This window comes from Myotis myotis, unplaced genomic scaffold, assembly GCF_014108235.1.
Source record: "Myotis myotis isolate mMyoMyo1 unplaced genomic scaffold, mMyoMyo1.p scaffold_m19_p_2, whole genome shotgun sequence".
Lineage (NCBI taxonomy): Eukaryota > Metazoa > Chordata > Mammalia > Chiroptera > Vespertilionidae > Myotis > Myotis myotis.
In genome coordinates, this window is record NW_023416324.1 from 85568164 (window position 1) to 85590155 (window position 21992).

The window sequence follows — 21992 nt, forward strand, 5'->3', positions numbered from 1 at the left end:
ACCCTGATCATCAGGAGGAAGAAAGATTGCAGTTACACTGTAGACAGGAAAGGAGACAGGTGGCACCTGTGATCCACTTGGGCAACTCGTGGGACTCTCTTGCTCAGTTGTGATGATAAATGGACAAATGCAGCAATCCTTTTGAAAAGGGCATGGTGACCAGAGTTCAGACTTCACAAGGATGAGGATCAGGGTCCCACACATAGACCAGCAGAGGTGAGGGGAAACCATGAACAAATGGTGGAGGAAGGTAATGATGAATATCAGTTGTGATCCTGAGACCAACTGCAGCAACAAAAGTTGCAGTTCATGCTTCTAAACCTTCTTCTTTTATGTTTCCCCCAAGGAAGAGAGGCTCACTGGAATGTTGCAGGAGCTGCTCCCCAAATGTAGATGAAGAAGTAGATTTGAGCAGCACAGTAATGGAGACACTAGAGGTCAATATAAAAATTCCCTTCAATAAAGACTAGTGGCTGCTGGGAATGCTGTAAGCCACAGCCTACAACCCCCAGGTCCTTCAGGGTTTGTCTGCAGAAAGCTGCGTTGGCCAAGGTCATACCCTTCATGATACAGCTCACTTCCAGTGGCTGTTGGCTACACAGGCATAAAAGCCCAACCATTTTGGCCAAATGTTGGACAACTCTGAAAAATTGTATAAGAACCAGATTTTCCCATAAGATTGGCCAAGGCTTTTTTTGGATATGCAATGTACTTTGACTTCTGCCCAATCCTACTTGCTTCCCATCCCTTCCAGAGGTGTTAAATAAATATCCTAATGAATATCCTGCGTGACAAGCTCTCTCAGTGCCTACTTTGAAAGACATAGCTGCAGAATGGAGAACCAAGATGGCGGCATAGGTAAATGCCTATACTCGCTGCCTCCCACAACCACATCAAAATTGCAACTAAAATACAGAACAACCATCATTCAGAACCACCTGAAATCTGGCTGAATGAAAGTCCTGCAACTAGAGAAGTAAAGATACACTGAAACTGGGCAGGGTGGAGGCATGGAATGGGCTCGTCCAATACCCACATGTGGCGATTTTTTAAATCAGAAGCGATAGCGTGGCTGAAGAGGTCTCCCATGAGGAGCAAGGGGTCCCAGCCCCACACCAGACCCCCAGCCCAGGGTTCAGAGCTGGGAAGAGAATTCTGTAACTTTGACCTGTAAAAACCAGTGGGATTGTGGCTAAGTGATACAGAGGCTGCTCGAATCACAGCTGTTCCTCTTAAAGAGCTGGCACATGAACTTACACAGTTCCAGCAGCAGGTGGCAGCTTTGGTGGATCCAGGAACAAACTGGGAGGAACTGGATTGTCTGGCATGGGAACAAGAACTTGGGGGTGGCTTTCTCACAGATGAGGGTGCTTGCGGGGGTCATTGTTCCTATGCTTGGACCTCCTCTGTCACAGAGCTAACTGGAAGCCATATCTGAGTTCCCATCATAGTGGCCCACATTGTTCGCTCCACCCTGGTGATTCCTTGAGACTTTGCTCCATCCAATTTGCAGTTCACCCAAGCTGTTTGCAGTGGCTTTTTCATATGAATGGCTTACCCTGGCTCAAGCTTCAGACTCCTAAAGTCTCTCAAACAAGCAGCAGCTGGCATCAGCATGCCCCAAATCTATCAATAAGAGGCCCAAGATCTGGCACTAGCACCAGCCTGCCCTCCTTCACAGCTGGGCCTCACCTGGGCACTTCCAAGCCCAATACAAGTGGTAGCCATCTGCAGATTGCTTGGTAGCTCCTGCCAGGTGGCCCCAAGCAGTGGCTGACTTGCACCTCCTGGGAGACCCCAGAACCAATGCACCCAGTGGACAGCTTCAGATCGTATCAGACTACAACTCTACATATCCACAAGCGACACATTCAAGGGGAAGACTCAGTGAGCACCAAGCCCTCCTGAAGCAAGTCCTGCTCCTTAGGGGTATCTCCTGCACAGCAACTCTTCCACTGAAGCTGGTCCTCACAGCCAATTGGCCAGGAGGTCAATTCCTCCCAGCGATACCAACAGCAATCAAGGTTCATATACAACAAGACTGTGCACACAGTCCATACAGGGGTGCACCTAGAGAGCCCAGCTCAGGTGACTGGGGAGGCTGAGCCACTGGGCCCCATTGGACACCCACTACACAAGGCCACTACCAATTCCAGGAGACATAGCAGCTCTACCTAATACATAAAAACAAACACAGGGAAGCAGCCTAAATGCGGAGACAAAGAAACATGTCACAAATGAAAGAAATGGAAGCAAGCAAACTACTGAACACAGAGTTCAAAACAATGGTTATAAGGATGCTTAAGGATTTTTTTTGAATTTAAATGCATTGTATTTTTAGACAACCTACATGACATGTTTTTTTCTTAAAAACAATGCCTCCACTCCCAATGAATCAAGGTCAAAATAAATTAAGAGCTCAAGATAACATCAGTCCCATTTGTCCTAGTCGTAGTGTGTGGATGAAAAGCAGCAGCCAGTTACAATAACAGGTGATAGAGCCAAACTGCCCAATTTAACACTTTTCCATTTCTAAGCCATCCTTAAAGAAAATCATATATGGGGTCACACCATCCTCATGGTAGTCCAGCAGAGCAACCATGCCATCTGGATTCATGTTTTCACCAATAAAGAACTGGTAGTTTTTGAAATTGGCAAGGATGTGCTTGATTTGTTCTGCAGCCCCTGTCATAAAAGGCTTTACTCTTTCTGGTCTCTGTTCTTCAAGCTTCCCTTTGATTGATTTCGTGTAATCTTTGATGTACTTCTTGTCGGCTTCTTTTGTGAAGCTGGTTTCCTGCAAGTGATGGTTCATGACAATGTCAACACCAGTGATTATTGTGCTTTTGGTACCTTTGCCCTCAGGGCCTTCGGTGGAAGCATTTCTACCAATAAGCGAGTCATCAATGTTACCCTCTGTCCTACTGATCATCTTCCCCTCTACCTCCTGGCACAGCCCGTCTTCAATCTCCTGGATCTTGTAGATATTGGAGAATACCTCATCATGGCTGATGAGGTCCTGGTAGATGATCACGATGGCGCCTGGGAGGGGATGGAGGTGCTGCCTTAGCAGGAGCACAGAGCTTCAAGGGACTTGTGAGACTTTCAAAGATCTTAGTGAGGATGTCAAAAACATAAAAAAATACCAGTCAGAAATTAAGTGTACACTAACTGAAACAAAGAATAATTACAGGGATTCAACAGTAGAGTAGAAGATTCTGAGAATCAAATCAAAGATTTGAAATATGCAGAAGCAAAAAAACACCCATCTAGAGAACGAGAAAAAAGAATCCAAAAATATCAAAATAGTGTAAGGAGCCTCTGGGACAACTTCAAGCATAACAACATTCGAATTATGGGAGCGCAGGAAATAAAAAAAAGAGAACAAGATATTGAGAACCTATTTGAAGAAATAGTGACAGAAAACTTTTTCTGCCTGGTGAAAGAAATAGACTTAAAAGTCCAGGAAGCACAAAGAGTCCCAAATAAGAGGAATCCAAAGAGGTTCATGCCAAGACACATCATAATTAAAATGCCACTATTAAAGACAGAGAGATTCTTTTCTTTTTTTAAATTGATTTCAGAGAGGAAGGGAGAGGGAGAGATAGAAACATCAATGATGAGAGAGAATCATTGATCCGCCTCCTGCCACCCCTCACCCCCATACACACACACTGGGGATTGAGCCCACAACTCGGGCATATGCCCTTGACCGGAATTAAACCCAGGACCCTTCAGTCTGCAAGCCGATGCTCTATCCACTGAGCAATACCTAGGGCCTCTCCCACCATTGATATTTCTATCTCTCTCTCTCCCTCTCCGTTACTCTCTGAAATCAATAAAAAGTATATATATATTTTTAAAAAAGAAAAGACATAGCTGCAGCCCTCATCTTAGTAACTGGTAATGAGATTGTAGTTAATAGTTTTAATCTCCTTTTTCCATTGGCATTCAATGTCTCCTTTGCCTTCAGCCAGCACCTCAGCTGGTTGAAGTTATTTACCTAGTGGAGTAACCCAAACTTTTATTCTTGAACCTCTAGCCTTTTTATGGTTGCTATAGTTTTTCATTAACTTTTTCTACTGGACAAGGAATTATTAAGAGGCATCCTGGAGAATCTCTTGGGTTCTAGACATAGTTGTCTGTATTTTCCAAATATGGCTACAGCAATATCATTTACCTCACATGCTCTTCTTCAGTGTAGCCTTGTCACTCTTCCATCAAGAAGTGAAGTCTAATTTCCCTCTCATTGAATCTGGGTTGGCCTTAGTGACTCACTTATAATCAATAGAACAGGCAGAGGTAATGCTGTGTGACTTCTGTGCTTAAGCTAGAAGTAGTCTTATAGATTCTGCCTTACTTCTCAGATGCTCCCTCTTAAAACTGGCCACCATTCTGTGAGAAGCCCAAGCCACACTGAAGACACATATACATGCTCTGGTTGACCATCCCAGCTGAGTTCAGTCTTTGAGTCATTCCAGTCCAGTTACCAGGCACTGAGTGAAGAGGCTCACAGATGATTCCAAGCCCAGTCATTCAAGTCATCCTTAGTCATTCAAGACTTCCCAGCAGAGGCCCCAGACTTATGAAACAGAGACAAAGCATCTCTATTCTTCCTTCTCTAATCCACAGAATCTGTGAGCATAATAAATGGTTGTCTTATACCACTCTGTTTGAGGCAGTTTGAGTATAGTTGGAGATAACCAGAACTTCCTGTCTGCTTCTATTATGTGAGAACTAAAGGCCCGGTGCATAAAATTTGTGAATGGGTAGGGTCCCTAGGCCTGGCCGGTGTTCAGGGCTGATCTGTGGGGCAACCAGTGGGATGATTGCCACCCCTCCCCCCACGCTGGCAGCCGCCTTGGCTGGCCTGGCACTGCCCACTCTCCAGCCCTGTCTCCTGCCACCGTTGGTCAGGGCCTGCGGTCTGGGGGCAGCTCCTGCATCTGCCCCCTGGTGGTCAGTGTGCATCATAGTGACTGGGCATTCCACCAGTTGTGTTGCAGTTCAGTTGATTTGCATATTAGGGTTTTATTATATAGGATCCCCAATATCTTTTTGGTGTCCGGGATAAATCTCCCCAGTCAGTACAATAACTTTTAACTTTCTCTAATGGTTTAGTAGCACAAGGAGTCCCAAATGGCTGATGCCAGCCTCAGTTTCCAATTAAATGGAGCCTTGTATGTACCATGGTGGAAAAATTCCTTCCCTGGGAGCTAAGAACTCCAAATAAGCAGAGTCTAAAATTGGGGAGCTGGAAAGCAAAAATTCTGTGAGTGGGTTATTAAGTACATAGAGAAAGTAACCCTCTCTTATACCTCTTGATACCTGAGCTTGTATATCCTGACTATGGAAGACACAGTATGTGAATTGACAGTTAATTTAAAGTATAAACTACATCATGTAAGAGAGAACCTATCTTTCTGGTGTGTTGTCTCCCAATTGGCATCACAATTGGGCATTCAGTAGGCCATTCCACCATTTTAATGGGTTTGTCTTCTGAGTAAGATAAAAGCAGTGAATTTCATGTGTCTGAATCCATTAGTCTATTTTGTGTGTGTCATTGTGATATTTTTCATGTGGTGTCTTTTTGTGTAGCCTCCCAGTGGACATCATAGCTGGGTCTTCAGTAGGTAATTCCACCATTTTATCAGTCATCTGATGGTAAAGCCAATGAATTCCATATTGCATGAACCTATTGTTGCTTTTCTGCCATTGAAGTAATTTCTTGATCAGAGGCAAAACTGTAAAGAATACCATGATGATAAGTAAAGCATTCTTTAAGTCAAGGATAGCAATGTTATAAGAAGCACTGCATGTAGGAGAGGCAAATTTATATCCCAAATGCATATCTCTTCTCATGAGGAGAAATCTCTGCAGCCTCCATAATATTTAAACTAATGATGTCACCAAGTGGTGCCTTCCTTTTAAGTGGTAGGCCTCTTCCAATGAGGAAATATTTTAACATGCCAAAAACACTGGGCCTCCAGAAACTTCAAGTTGTTGGGCTTTGAATTTTATAGTGTTTACCCCCCACCTTATGGCATTCAGGTCTCTAAGGCATCCAAGATCCTGTCATGTATGCTCATCAGGTTCAGTTAGCATGTTCCATCCATGTAGTGGAGCAGTGCGATGTTTTGAGATATAAAGACCATCAAGATCTCTGCAAATTAGATTATGGCAGGTGAGGGAATTAACATTACCTTGGTACCACAAAATGTGAAAATACACTATTGTGCCTGCGAGGTGAAAGCAAACTGCTTCTGGAGGGCCTTGCAATTCGGTAATCGGAAAATAGCATTTTCTAGGTCAATTGCTGCCTACTCAGTGTCACATGCTGAACTGCCCAGGAAAGATACCACATCTAGAATAGCAGCTGCAGCAGGAGTTGTCATCTGGTTACATTTCTAATGAATAGCAATCATTCTCCCAGGTCTATCTGCTTCCATGTAGGTCAATTAAACAAGTTAAACGGAAATGTGTTAGGAACCATCAATTCTGCATTTTTTTGAATCTTTGATGTCACTGATCTCTGCTATTCTGCCATGGATGCAGCACTATTTACAATTTTTAAAATTTATCATTCTAACAGGAAAGAAAAATCCCAGGGTCTTCCTCTTGGTTCTTCCTAACTTAGCAGCTCTCATTAATGGATCAGAGATATAGTGGGGATTCTTCCAGATACTGCTACATCAAGTTTACTCGGGGATGGTAAACCATGGTTGTGATTCAAATCTGGCCCACCTAGATGCTTCTGTAGATGTAGTTTTATTAAAATGTAGACATGCTTGTTCATTTACATACTGTCTGTGGTTGCTTTCATGGTAAAATCACAAAGCTGAATAGTTGCCACAGAGACCATATGGCCTGCAAAGCCTAAAATATTTACTCTCTAAGCATTTATAGAAGGTTTACCAACTCCTGAATTATACATTCAAAAACTAGAGTATATAGATAAGGTTGGCCCATAGACCCTCTGTACCCATAGTGAGATGGACCTGGTTACAAACCCCATTTACTACGAAGCCTCCAGTTTGAGCTGTGGAGTGTAATGGTATATTCAATCTCCCAAACTTAGCAGCAGGTCAGAATCAGTATCTACCTAGTAATCTACAAAAGATCCAGGTAATGCAGCTGGGTATTTCTCTTTCTATATGCACAATAACCCTAGGAGTGATCACAGATCTATTACTGGGGCAGGTTTGAAGGAAGAAATACACTTACTTATGATAGTGTTTCTGGCTCTTTCTCCAGGTCTAACAACTGGCTTGGTTCTAAAAACTGGAGGACAGACCATGTCACTCCATTGTGGCAACCCAAACCAGGTTTCTGGTCACCAGATCTAGAGTTTTCTATAATATAGATTAAATCATATTTAAGTAAGCCATCATCTTTTTTTAAAAAAATTCCTAGAGACAATGTGAGCATTTAGCCATCACCGAAGATCCCTATAGGTCAAAACATTCTGATTAAAATTCCATCCCTGTTGTCTATTATGCCATTTGTACCCACTTTGACTCTGGAAGTAAAGTTGGCTCTCAAAGCCCATATTCCATTGAAATCAGGAGGCCCATCTCAATGGCAACATCTTCCACTGTCATTTCTTTGTGGAGAACACTCATCTTCTTTTCATTCAGCTTTTCAATACTGCTGACATTCCCACTCACATTTCTTAATGCCATACTGTGAGAAATAAAATGTCCTTGAATTTATTGTTGCTTCTGCAAAAACCCTAGCTTATTGAAACACAGAAACCTGTATGGCTAAAGATAAAATTTTTCCCTTCCTTCAGAAATATTTTACTCTTCACATTCCATAAGCCATTTGTCCAGTTAACTAACTGCCCAGATCTGAAAGGATAATAAAAATCTTATCTCCCTTAGAGGGCCAGATGTTTACAGCCCAGACTCTGCCCTTGGTTAAGCCCCAAGATGATAGCAAGACTGAAACACTACTTCCTTAGGGATTTGTATGTCCAAAGGGATGAAGCCTAGAATTTGGACCCATCTCTGGGTCATAACAGCAAGATTCACCCAGATAGATAGATAGATAGATAGATAGATAGATAGATGATAGATAGATAGATAGATAGATAGATAGATAGATAGATAGATAGAAGATAGATAGATTGAACAAGTCCTTGGAAAAACATATTCCCATTCCAAAAGGTGAGGGTGAGAACCCCAGGCCCTTTCTGTCCAGTCTCAAAGGAGTAAAAGGTCTTTTCTCTCCTCTGGGGAGGGGAGAGGAATGACTATCTCTCTCCTCTATCTACAAAGAGAAAATCTGTTGATCTCCAATCTTTGTCAAAAGGGTATAACCTGTGAGCACATAGAACGTTTCCATCAGCGCTCATTGCAGGACGGAGGTGTGGGGCACCGATGCTGTAACGTTGCTCTGGCTGTTGATCTGGATGTATCAATAAAGAACTGCTTTTCCTGGTTCGGGTGCCATGTGTTCCTGCATATTCACATAAAGTACATAACTGTGTAATGCGAGTGATACCTGAGACCTTTCACAGTCCGTAGTAAAGCACAGAGTGAAAGGAGTGTCCTCTGGGCCCTCCAGGGTGTGTGCTTAGGGAAGGGGATGTGGTGGCACATGGTTAACCTTCCTGTCCATTCCAACATTTCTTTCTCTCTTAGCCTTTGTTTAGATTCTTTTCTCTGTATTATATAGGAAGATTTGGCATCCTAATTTATTGAATATAGACTACCATTAAATACAAATTTTACCCAACTAATCAATTAAATTGTTAAAACCACTCCCAGATGCTCAAGCTAACACACTGAATCCAGAAACCCCAGGAAGTGTGCCCATTTCATAAGCTGACCTAAAGGCATGCCATAGTTTATTCTAACATTCTTAGAATCCAGTTCCAAGCATATTTCCCAGGTTTCTGCCAATATACACTAGTGAAACCTTGAATTTGGTGGGAGTTTAAGCTATCTCTTTCCAGGATGCACTTTGGACTTTCCTCCATAAAACAGGCTGAGCTCTGACTCCGATTAGAGGTCTAAGAGCACAAAGGAGTGAAGAGGCAGATCTGGAGAGAATAAGCATCTTCTTGCAAGGTAATGGCCTCAGGTAAAGGTATTACAAGGTTTCCAAGCAAGGGAAAGCTTATCTCCTCACATACGAGGAAGTGTTGCTTCTGCTGGCAAAGGGACGTGAGGATTCAAAGTTCTCAGCGTTATCTAAATTTATCCAGATGCCAATCAGTGCTCTTTCATACAAGAGATTTGGCAAGTCTCTGAAGTCAATTTACATTGTAATTCCACAATCTGCACAATTAAATTTTTATTTTCAGCGAGGGCTACCTGGAGAGAGAGAGAGAGAGAGAGAGAGAGAGAGAGAGAGAGAGAGAGAGAGAGAGATTTTTGGGGGGGTTGCCTTAGATATACTCTGGTTCTCTCATTCTGACTCGAGCTGAGTGGTCCGTGGTATCAGCCTGTCTTTTTTTAACCCCTGAAAGCTCTCTGGGGAAGTCAGAAATAGTCACTCCATCTGTGGTTGGCAAAACTCTAACATGGCCACTAAGATTCCCACCCCTTTTTGTATGTTCTTTATGTAATTTCCTCCTCTTGAACGTGGGTGGAACCTGTGAATATGATGGGATATCAGTATCATGATGCCAAAAGAATTTTATAGATGCAATTAAGGATACTAATCAGTTGACAGTTAGCTTATCCAAAAGGACGTCATCTAGGTGGGCCTGGCCTAATCGTATCAGCCTTCTAAATCTGGGTTGTAGAGGGCCACCTGGGAGGCACCTAGGCATTTTCTTATAATTATTGTCAGCTGAACTCAGAGCATAGGCAGAGCCACGCCCTGGGAACATGCTTCCCCAATAAGGCTGGACATGTTAATCAGGCAGGGGCGGAACTAGATATGTAAATCTAGGCCTTTAAAATAAACCTGCTGTGTGGCTCAGCCCGCTTTTTGCTGCCTCTCCATCAGAGAGGATGGCGCCCACCTGGCCCCAGCTTAAAATCTATTTCTGCATCCTGGTCTTTCTTTAATTTCTTAATCCCCAGCCCCTCCACTCAGCAAATGGACTGTTTCCTTTTCCATGCGGGACATGGAAAAGAGAGAAACAGCCCCCCACACTGGGTCTAGAAGTCAGAGAAAGAGGGAGCCAGAGATTTGAAGCACGAGAGGAATTTGATGTAAAGAAGATTCTCCATTGCTGGTTTGGAGCTGGGACCATGTGGTAAGGAATGTGGATGGACTACAAGAGCTCAAGATGGCTCCTAGTCCACATCTTGATTTTAGCTTCATGAGACTGTGAGCAGAGATTCCAGCTATGCCATGTCAGAACTGCTGACCTACAGAATCCTGAGCTAATAAATGAATCTTGATTTAAGCTGCTAAGTATGTGGTTCTTTGTTATTTAGCAGAAGAAAACGAAGACATCAGCATATAGTCCTTTTAGAGATCATGGTTAATAAACTGTCCAGTGCAGCAGCTACTTGGTCTCCCAACACTTGCTTCATTAGGCATTGTATCACAATCACAAGAGGCGATAATATAACTAATCGTGAGGCCACAGCATAGCATGGATTACTGTCATTCTGATTTGCAAGGAACTTAGCACTGTGTTCAAGGCAAGGGAGATTTCCAAGCGAATCCAAGAATCATATTGATTTCAGAGAGGAAGGGAGAGGGAGAGAGAGAGAGAAACATCAATGGTGAGAGAGAATCATTGGCCAGCTGCCTCCTGCACGCCATCTACTGGGGATCAAGAGTCCGCAACCAAGGCAGTTGCCCTTGACCAGAATTGAACCCAGAACCCTTCAGTCTACAGGCCAGCACTCTGTCCACTGAGCCAAACCAGCTAGAGCCAAGAATCTCATTTTTGATGGTCTGTTTTCTGGAACCACTCTTAGTAGCAAGTACTCTATCATTCAAGGTCAAATCAGGAAAGAAGAAACAACATAATACATAATATATTTCAACAGAGAGAATTCAAGAAAGAGAAATGGTACCACAGGCATCGGAGGACTGAAAGAAAAAGAAAGAAAGAAAGAAAGAAAGAAAGAAAGAAAGAAAGAAAGAAAGAAGAGAGAGAGAGAGAGGGAGGGAGGGAGGGAGGGAGGGAGGGAGGGAGGAAGGAAGGAAGGAAGGAAGGAAGGAAGGAAGGAAGGAAGGAAGGAAGGAAAGAAGGAAGGAAGGAAGGAAGGAAGGAAGGAAGGAAGGAAGGAAGGAAGGAAGGAAACAAGCATACCCAAAATACCCAAACCCGGAAAACAAACACTAGAAGCTTGGTGGAAGAATAGTGTTCCTCCCAAAATTTATATCCACCTAGAATCTGTGAATGTGACCTTATTTGGGAATAAGATCTTTGCAGATGTCATCAAATTAAGATGAAGTCTAAGTGAATTAGAGTGGGCCCTTAAATCCGATGACTGCTGTCCAGATTAGAAGGCCAGGTGAAGACACAAGACACATGAAGAACGCCATGTGAAGACAGAGGCAGGAATAGGAGTGATGCTGCTAAAGCAAAGGAATGCCAAGGATTGCTGACAACACCGGAAGCTGGGAAGAGGCAAGGAAGGATTCTGCCCTAGAGCCGTCAGAGGGAGCATGGCCCTGCCTGGCTGCTGGTACATTTCAGGGGAGGCTAGTCCTGGGAATGCTGAAGAAAATGGAGGCTGAAACCAGCTGCTGCTGTGAGCGAAGCACCACTTTTGGGACAACACACAAACAAACAAACAAAAAAGGCTTTTCTCCCCTCCTCCTCCTGCCCTCAATCTTCCCCCATGGTCTTCTATGCGCAGAATATAAGCTAAAACCAGCTGGCAAAGGAGAACTAGCTTGTGAAGTTCCAAGTTCCAGCACCACAGAGCAATAGGAAGGTGGGTTTGGACTGACAGGTAAAGGACAGACATCAGGTATGTGTGTGTGTGTGTATGTGTGTGTGTGGAGGGTTGCAGGATGTGGGTAAAGAGATTGCTGGACAGATAGATGAGCAATGCTGAGTACACAAATATGCTGTATCCATGACTGGAACAAAGGGGACTCAGGAAGTGTCTGAAGAGAAGTTTATTCAGCAAAACTTGCTGTAAGAATGAGTGTGTGGGGGGGTGGGCATCTATACTTTCAGAAGGCAAATAATAGAATAACAACACTACCTTAAAAACTGCTTTTGAGTTGGCAGGCCTTTTCTTGGTTTAAAGACACTTTACAAAAAAGGGTCAGTCCTAAAATATTTTCCCTTTAAGTACTGATAATATAAGTATTAACTGCAGTATTTGTGTATTAAATCTTTTCTCCTTGGTTTTGTACCTTGATCCTACAAGGGCGGGTCCCACCAGGTAGAGACAAAGGCAGGTAAATGCGATCTTCTGGTGCTTGCTTCCACCACCTCCCCACACAGGCGGCCAAACAGACAGGGCCCTCAAGCCCCTCTGACCCCCCAATCCAAAGCTCTGCCCAGATTTGCTCTCTCTATAGTACCACTTCTGACATTTTTCTTCACCCACCTGACATATGATTCAATTCTGGTCAATTAACGAAAAACAACAACAACAAACACACAAAAACTAAACCTTTCCCAGAGCTAGAAATGGTTGCTACTATTTCTTAATCAACTACTATGTACTAGAACTACTACATTCTATAATCACACCTCTTTTGCTTGCAAGTAATAAACTCTCATCAACCACTTGAGAAACAGAGGAAATCTGTGATAAGGCTACAGTTGATCCATCCTATCGATCTATCCATCTACCTTCCTTTAAAAACTTACTTTGCTTGGTTTTCAGGCACCACATTTACCTGAAATTTCTCCTATTGCTCTGGGGCTCTTTTGTAGTTTCCTTTGCTGGTTCCTCCTTCTATCCCTGGGGCACCCAAGACTCGGATTTGGGAAGTTTTCTCTCTTCGAGCTCTACTTCTTCCATTGGCCATCTCATCCACTTCAAAAATAAACACAGTTATTGAGCATCTTATTAGTGAAAGGGGTGTAAACAAGGGGGCGGATATAGTGTTCTGAACATGTTCAGCTGTGTTCTGCTAGACATGATGAGAGTAAATTGAAGAGCATGAGTAAGTAGGTTCACTCCTTCTAGAATTTTCAAGTGTTTTAATGTTATCTAGATTACCTAGATTCACAGGGGTCCTCAAACTTTTTAAACAGGGGACCAGTTCACTGTTCCTCAGACCGTTGGAGGGCCGGACTATAGTTTAAAAAAAAACCATGAACAAATTCCTATGCACACTGCACATATCTTATTTTGAATTAAAAAAACAAAACAGGAACAAATACAATATTTGTATTTGCATGTGGCCCGCGGGCGGTAGTTTGAGGACCCCTGACCTAGAATGTTATCTCCATGATGGCAAGTACTATAGCTTGTCTGCTGAATCCCCTGTGTCTATAGGCCATTTGTAGGTGCTCAATGCAAATGTATTAAATGAATAAATGCTCACAAAACAGTTAAACCAATAATTAGTGCTTTATTATTCATCTCAATAGAAGAGAAGAGAACCACAGATAACAGAAAACCACAAATAATCTATTTATATTAGTCCACATCATGGCTACGTTTTGGAGACTGGTATAGTAAGAATGGCAGCCCCGTCACCCCAGTGAGTCTCCCACGCTGTTTGTTTCTTGATTGTTACTGAAAATAGGGCAGTCCAAAGACAGAATGCAGCAATTACAAGTTCTTTTCATCTTTTGTGCAAGTCTGTGCAGTACTCTCCTCACCCACCCCAATCATGATGAGCACCACCAATTCACAAGGTAACCATAAAGTAATTTTGTTTTCTCTCTCTCCCCCCCCCCCCCTCTCTCTCCTCTCTCTCTCTCTCTCCCTCTTTCATTTCAATTTGGAAGGAACTTCAAAGCCTACAGAAAAGTTGGAGAATAGTACACTTAACATCCACATGCCCTTCACTTAAATTTACTGGCGAGCACCAGGATACTCCATCCCTAAGTACTTCGGCATGTGTTTTCCAAGATTAAAAATATTTCCTGACATAAGAGCATTGTCACAGCTAAGAAAATTAATGTCAATTCAACATCATATAAGACGGCCTATATTCATATTTCCCTAATAGTTCAAAAAATTACTTTGATAGCTTTTTAATTTTTTAAAAGTATATTTTTATTGATTTCAGAGAGGAAAGGTGAGAGGCAAGAGAGATAGAAACATCAATGGTGAGAGAAAATCACTGCTTGGCTGCCTCACGCATGCCCCACACTGGGGACCGAACCCACACCCAGGCGTATGCCCTGATCAGGAATCAAACTGTGACCTCCTGCTTCATAGGTCGGTGCTCAACCACTGAGCCACACCGGCCGGATTTTAATAGCTTTTTTTAAAAAACAAAACAACACAATCCAGGGCCCAGTTAAGGATCAAATAATACATTTAGCTGCTGTGTCTTTTAATCTAGAACAATCTCAGAATTTTTTTTTTCATGGCACTGAAATATTTTGATGAGTCCAAGATATGATGTCCCATATTCTGGATTTCTCTGATGGTTTCTACATGATTTCTTTTCTTTTCTTTGTTAAGGATACTGCATAGATATGCCAAGTATCTCTTATTACATCACATCAGAAGGCATCAGTTTTTCCTATTATTGGTGATTCCAAGCTTGATTACTTAATTAAAGCGAATTCTCAGGCTGTTTCCTTCCCTCTTTTTTCTGTTTTCAGGGAGTCTCAGAGACAAATCGCTGTCTCTGTGACAAATGAGCATTTATCTTTTTACCTTCCAGGCATCTGACCTATCCAGTTTTTCCTGCACTTAGGCCTATTCCCCTAGACCCAGAGGGAAAATGATTGCATCTTGTAAAGTTTCCCCTCACCTCTTGGGCCTGAGTATTGTAACTGGCATTCCTGTTGTGGTAAGCAGTCTTTGTCTTGGACCTGGGGACTGGGACCTCAATGCAAAGTCATTTTTTCAGGATACAAGAATAGTAGACTGACTGATGGCTCTTCAAAAGACGACCACATCCCAACCTCTGGAACCTGTGAATGTGACTTTACAAGCACAAAAAGAGTTTGCAGATGTGATTAAGAATTTTTAGGTGGAAAGATTATCCTGGATTATCCAGATGGACCTTAAAATATAATCAAAATGCCCTTGTAAGAAGGAGATTTTACATAGAAGAGAAAGTGGCGATGTGATCCTAGGGCAGGGATTAGATGGTGCAGCCACAAGCCAAGGAATGCTGGCAGTCACCAGAAGCTGGAAGAACCTGGAACCTCTAGAGCAGGGGTGGGCAAACTTTTTGACTCGAGGGCCGCAATGGGTTCTTAAACTGGACCGGAGGGCCAGAACAAAAGCATGGATGGTGTGTTTGTGTGAACTAATATAAATTCAAAGTAAACATCATTACATAAAAGGGTACGGTCTTTTTTTTTTTTTTTTAGTTTTATTCATTTCAAACGGGCCGGATCCGGCCCGAGGGCCATAGTTTGCCCACGGCTGCTCTAGAGGGAGCTTTGCTCTGCCAACACCTTGATTTCAGCCCAGGGATACTGACTTCCGGTCTCCATAACTGTGAGATAATAAATTGCTAATTTAAGGCACCAAGAGTGTGATGATTTGTTACTGCAGTGCTAGGATGCTAATACAGTAAGTGAATATTTGAAGTGTAAATTGAGATTTGGGGTTGAATTTTGATTCTGTCACTTTCTAGAGTGTCATTTGGGGCAAGTTACTTAATTTCACTCTCAGTTCTCACTTTTTAAAATGGGGATAATAGCCATCTTTTAGGGTTAATGTAAATATTAAATGATACAATGTAAATGTATATGTTAAATACCTAGTAAAAGACGTGGTCCATAGTGACACTCAATACATGAGAGCTTTTAGTAGTGATTATTTAATTCAACAAATATATATTGAGTGCTTAGTATCTGCAATACTGACACCTTCAAGAAGCCTACATTGTAGTTAGGGAGACAGACGATGAACTAATAAAAAATAATTAGGTAGCATGCTAGATTGTAGTAAATGCTATAAAGAACAAGAAACAAGGCAAAGAGAATTAACTGGTTCTCATTTAGGTTTGAGATACATTTGCAAAATACCTTATAGCCTGCCTGTTACAAAACATTCTTGTAATATTAATAACAGCTACCATCTACTGAATGCTTTATTTCACTGTGTTCTCACAACAATGCTTAAAGTAAGGATAAAATTATCCCCATGACACGAGGGAGGAACCAGGCTCAGAAAGTTTAAGTTCATCTCAAACAACCTCAAGGTCAGGAGTTCAACTCGAGATCCAGGTTCTTTTAGTTCTTCTAAACTGCTGCTATGAATATAGAAATCTGGCCCTTAGCTCTTCAGTCCTTACACAGAACATGGAGTGGCTATAATATCCCATGTGATTTATTCACATGGTTAGCCCACACCACAAGAACAGTATGTGCCTCAGGCTCACATCAAATATTTAACTATGACCCATTGTCGTCCTGGACTGTCTTTCCCTAAGGCAGTATGTTCTCTGACTACACAGTCCCTAACTCAGCCATTCCTGTAGCATTAGTGAGAATTTTGCGAAGAAAAGAGTTACACAGAAAAGTAAATTCTGGAAATACTAGCATAAACAGTATGGAACAGGTTATTTAGTTATTGTTGTTTTACTGAGGACTTCTTCTTTAATAACATGATATCACCTTTAATATCACCTTTAACCTCCCTGTTATTTATAGTTACTATGAAATAATTTCCGTTTCCTGTGAGTGTTACTTTTAAAAAGATATATATTTTATTGATTTTTTACAGAGAGGAAGGGAGAAAGATAGAGAGTTAGAACCATCGATGAGAGAGAAACATCGATCAGCTGCCTCCTGCACCACCCCCCCCCCCCCCCTGGGGATGTGCCCGCAACCAAGGTACATGCCCTTGACCCGAATCAAACCTGGGACCCTTCAGTCCACAGGCCGGTGCTCTATCCACCGAGCTAAATCGACCAGGGCATGAGTGTTACTTTTTAATAAAACTAAGAGTGTTTATTTTAAATAATATAGATATGGGAAGATGTAATAAGTGAAACATGTAGTAAGTAAAACATGTTATTTCTAAATTATACTATTTCCAAGCCACATGATAAGTTATAGTTGACCAAATCTTATAGTAAATTTGTTACTCAAGTCATAGGGTAATTAGAATTGCAAATCAAATCCTATCTCAAGATAACTATTTTCAATTGAACCATTATTGTTATGCATTTTGTTATGTTTTATAGAGAACATTCTTGGGCACTGAAAATTATTTAAAACTCACATAAAGAAAAACCCTTCCATTTGAAGATACATTCATTTCAGGAATAAACTATATTTCTTAACCTAAAAAAAGTGTTAATGCTAGGCTTTTACATCACCTAATTTTTAAAAATTACAGGTGTATGATGAACCAGGAGGTCACAGTTCCATTCCCAGTCAGGGCACATGCCCAGGTTGTGGGTTTGCCTCCAGTGGGGGGTGTGCAGGAGGCAGCCAATTGATTATGTTCCTCTCTCATGGATGTTTCTATCACTCTATCCCTCTCCCTTTCTCTCTCTCTAAAAAAACATATATTTTAAAAATTACATGTGGATGTGTTTCATATCATGCTAAAGACACCAGCCTGACCAACTAGCACAAACCAATAGATACAAACTGTGTTCCTTTAATAAACAATTTTGTTTGGTTGCAGGCTCTTCCTTAGCCTGGGTTCTTTTAATAAACAATTGTGAACAAAATTTAAACAACAGCAACAAAGTAGCAATCATTGAGAACCACAAGAATTCAAGATAACGCTGGCATGTCACCTGTTCAAAAGTGTCCTTTCCCTTTGCTGGAATTCAAAATATCTCTGTGACAATGTGCACAGCAGGATTGTAAAGTTGCCAAGACCAAGACTTCTTGCTGGAATATTGACTCAGAATCCTCAGTAAATGGATTTTAATTTATCATTACCAAGCTTAATAACATTTAATAATTTATTACATTGGTTACCATTAAAAGGCCAAATGAAAGTTTATGTAATGGGTATTCAGATCCAAAAAAAGAACTTCTGTTCTCAATCATTTCAAGGTTCCTCAAGGTGACCCTTGTGGCTGAGTTTGAAAATTAAGTCTGCCAGATTGAAGGTGGTTGACCAAAATAACCCCACCCGGAAACAGAAAGCCTGCTTGGGTCACCACATGGGGAGCATGTTGTGAGGAGGCAAAAAGTTGACCTCCTTAGAGCTGCACTGTATTCAGCTGTTCTTGACTCTTTACTTTTTGTACATCCTGCAATATATATATACTACCACCCAAAGAAGACTGGAGACTCATTTATGCAACTGGAAATATGTTAACTTATGAATTTGCGTTCCTTTTTTTCTAACAAACTGCAACATAGGCATCCTATCTAATAAAAGAGAAACATGGTAATTAGCCGTACCTCCGCCACCCTTCCCATTGGCTAATCAGGGCGATATGCAAATTAACTGCCAGCCAAGATGGCGGCCGGAAGTCAGGCAGCTTGAAGTGAACATGAGGCTTGCTTGCTTCAGTGACGGAGGAAGCCAATGTTCCCCGCCTGCCGCTGCCGGCCTCTGAGCTTGCAGTTTGAAACATTGTTACAAATATAGAAGCTAAACAAAACCCCAGAAACCTGCTTTCAGCCAGCTGGGCTTCAGCCAGCAGGACCGCAACATTGTTTCAATTATAGAACAAACACAGATCCCTGCTTTCAGCCAGCCAGGATCTCAGAGCTGGAGTGAGCAGGATAGCAACAGGGTTTCGGTTATAGAACCCAAACAAACCAGATACCTGCTTTCAGCAGCCGAGGCCTCAGAGCTGGAGCCAAGCCTCAGAGCTAAAGCTGGCCCAGAATAAAAAAAAGAAAGAAAAAAAGGAGCGGTTGGGAGCTTCAGTCACCCGCCAGCCTGAAAACAGCCCTCAGCCCCTCACCCAGATTGGCCAGGCACCCCAGTGGGGACCCCCACCCTGAAGGGTGTGTGACCAGCTGCAAACAGCCATCAGCCCCTCACCCAGGCTGGCCAGGCACCCAAGTGGGACCCCCATCCTGATCCAGGACACCCTTCAGGGCAAACCAGCCAGCCCTCACCCATGCACCAGGCCTCTATCCTATATAGTAAAAGGGTAATATGCCTCCCAGCACCGGGATCAGCGTGACAGGAGGCAGCGCCCAAACCCCCTGATCACCCTGGGGCTCTGTGTGTGACGGGGGCGGGGCCACAACCTCCCTATCGGCCCTGCTCTGTTCATGACAGGGGAAGGCGCCCCAACCCCCTGATCAGCCCTGCTCTGTGCCTGATAGTGGGGAGCTCCCCAACCCCCTGATCGCCCTGCTCTGTGTGTGACAGGGTTCGGTGCCCCAACCCCCTGATTGGCCCTGCTCTGTGTGTGACAGGGTGTGGTGCCCCAACCCCCCCTCCACCCCACGGGCCCTGCTCTGTGTGTGACGGGGTAGAGCCATAACCTCTCCATCGGCCCTGCCCTGAGTGTGACAGGGTGCAGCGCCCCAACCCCCTGATCCGCCCTGCTCTGTGTGTGACAGGGAGTGGTGCCCCAACTCCCCTATCGGCCCTACTCTGTGCATGACAGGGGGGAGCTCCTTAACCCCCTGATCGACCCTGCTCTGTGAGTGAAACGGTACGGAGCCCAACCCTCCTGATGGGCCCTGTTCTGTGAGTGATAGGGGGCAGCGCCCCAACCCCCTGATTGGCCCTGCTTTGTGCATGACAGGGGGTGGCGCCGCAACCTCCCCATCGACCGTGCCTTGAGTGTGACAGGGGGCAGTGCCCCAACCCCCCAATCGGCTCTACCCTGAGTGTGACTGAGGGTGGCATCGCAACCACCCAATCCACCCTGCTCTGTGCATGACAGGGGGAGGTGCCCCAACTCCCCAATCAGCCCTGCTCTGAGCCCGACCAGGGGCTGCACCTAGGGATTGGGCCTGCCCTCTGCCACCCGGGAGCAGGCCTAAGCCAGCAGGTCGTTATCTCCCGAGGGGTCCCAGACTGCGAGAGGGCACAGGCCGGGCTGAGGGACCCCTCCTCCCCCCCGAGTGCACAAATTTTTGTGCACCGGGCCTCTAGTTTATTATGACCAAGTATTGTATATTGTGCATTACTGTATGTGCTGTATTTTTCTCTTTTATTTTTAGAGAGTGGAAGAGAAAGGGAGAGACAAAGAGAAACATCAATGTGAGAGAGTCACATCAATTGGTTGCCTCCTGCATGCACCCCGACCAGGGCCGGAGAACCTGCAACCAAGGTACGTGCCCTTGACTGGAATTGAACCCAGGACACTTCAGTCCACAGCTAGGGCTGAATCTGCATTCTTAAACAGAGTTTCATCTTGGCCATTTATTTCTCACTTGAGACACTGCTCTACAGACTTTTAATTATTTGAGTCTTAAAGAAGAACTTGTATTCATGTATCGTATAAAATAAAAAGCAAGCAAGCTGGTTTTTTTTAAAAATATATTTTATTGATTTTTTTACAGAGAGAAAGGGAGAGAGATAGAGAGTTAGAAACATCGATGAGAGAGAGACATCGATCAGCTGCCTCCTGCACACCTCCCACTGGGGATGTGCCCGCAATCCAGGTACATGCCCCTGACCGGAATCGAACCTGGGACCCTTCAGTCTGCAGGCCGACGCTCTATCCACTGAGCCAAACCGGCTTCGGCAAGCAAGCTGGTTTTAAACTCTGTTTTACCAGATTGTCCATCCACTGGAAAAATTGTTTGTCTCAGAAAACTTTGAGTATCAACCTAAGGACATTTAAGAGTTTGTTTTAAACCAGTGCTTCTCAAATGATAGCGTTCAAATGAAGTCCTTTGGAGATCTTGCTAAGAGCAGATTCTGAAACAGTGGGTCTAAGGTGGGCCTGAGAGGCTGCCTTGCTACCAGCTCCCAGGGCTGCTGGGCCACAGGGTATAAGTTGGGCAACAAGGTTTTAAGAGAGCTGCTGCTCTGTGCCATTTCCCTGCAATCCAGGACGTCACTTCTCCTGCCTTCCCTCACAGCCTTGTGCATTTATCATTATAGGGGCTCCATGCCCCCCGAGAATCTGAATGCATGTGGTGGAAAATTGGCTGAGTTGAATCAAAATGCATTGGTTTGGTCTCCGTCGACACGTTGCCTGTATCTGTAACTGTATTTCAGTTCCAATAAATGCATGCACATGGGTCTGAGGTAAACATATTGGTTTAAATGAAAATTCACTGGTTGGGAAACAAAAATAGGATTGCAGTGAAAACACATTGCATTCAGTATTTTGCATAATTCCCGCAAACAGATGCTAGGAAACCGATGTTTTGGTTTCAGTGGCAGTTCATTGAATTCATGGGCCTTCTATTTGTTTCACTGAATATGTATGAGCTTTGATGAAAATGCATTGCTTGGAAGAAATCAGTCAGGCTCTTCCTATACAGGCTGGTCGTAATGTCCTTCCTACTTTTGGAGCCATACCATCGTGGCTCTTGTTTGTGAATACATATTATTTGTAATGTTCCACATTGCTTAGGTGGCAGTGGGTAAAGCAATTTCATCTGTTCCTTGAGTTTGTAATGTAGTGGAATCATTGAACACTACAGAATATAAATGTGACTAAAATCTATGTTAGAATAACTATAAGATGTTTTTTAAATCTCAAAATATTGTTTTTTTCTGAACCGATTTTTATACAGAAAAATACATTCCAAAATGTTGGGCTAAATCTAGAATTGATTTTGAAATCACAATACTATACACTAAATACAAATATTGGCAATATTTGATAAAATACATGGTGTAGTTACAGTAAAGCTACACTGGAAACCAATTGAACTGAAGACACGATTAGAATTTGTATCAAATCTGCCGAAACCGGTTTGGCTCAGTGGATAGAGCATCAGGCTGCGGACTGAAGGGTCCCAGGTTCGATTCCGGTCAAGGGCATGTACCTGGGTTGCGGGCACATCCCCAGTGGGGAGTGTGCAGGAGGCAGCTGATGGATGTTTCTCTCTCATCGATGTTTCT

General features: G+C 43.3%; 1 protein-coding gene across 1 annotated transcript; it reads right to left on the reverse strand.

Moving 5' to 3' along the window:
- Positions 1–2308: 2308 nt before the first annotated feature.
- LOC118675581 (translationally-controlled tumor protein-like) lies at positions 2309–21446 on the reverse strand. Its single transcript, XM_036348480.1, has 2 exons — positions 21430–21446; positions 2309–3065 (listed from the first exon to the last, which is right to left on the reverse strand). Exons 1-2 carry the CDS (start codon positions 21444–21446, stop codon positions 2516–2518), a joined length of 567 nt encoding a protein of 188 aa, XP_036204373.1. The 3' UTR covers positions 2309–2515.
- Positions 21447–21992: the final 546 nt, after the last annotated feature.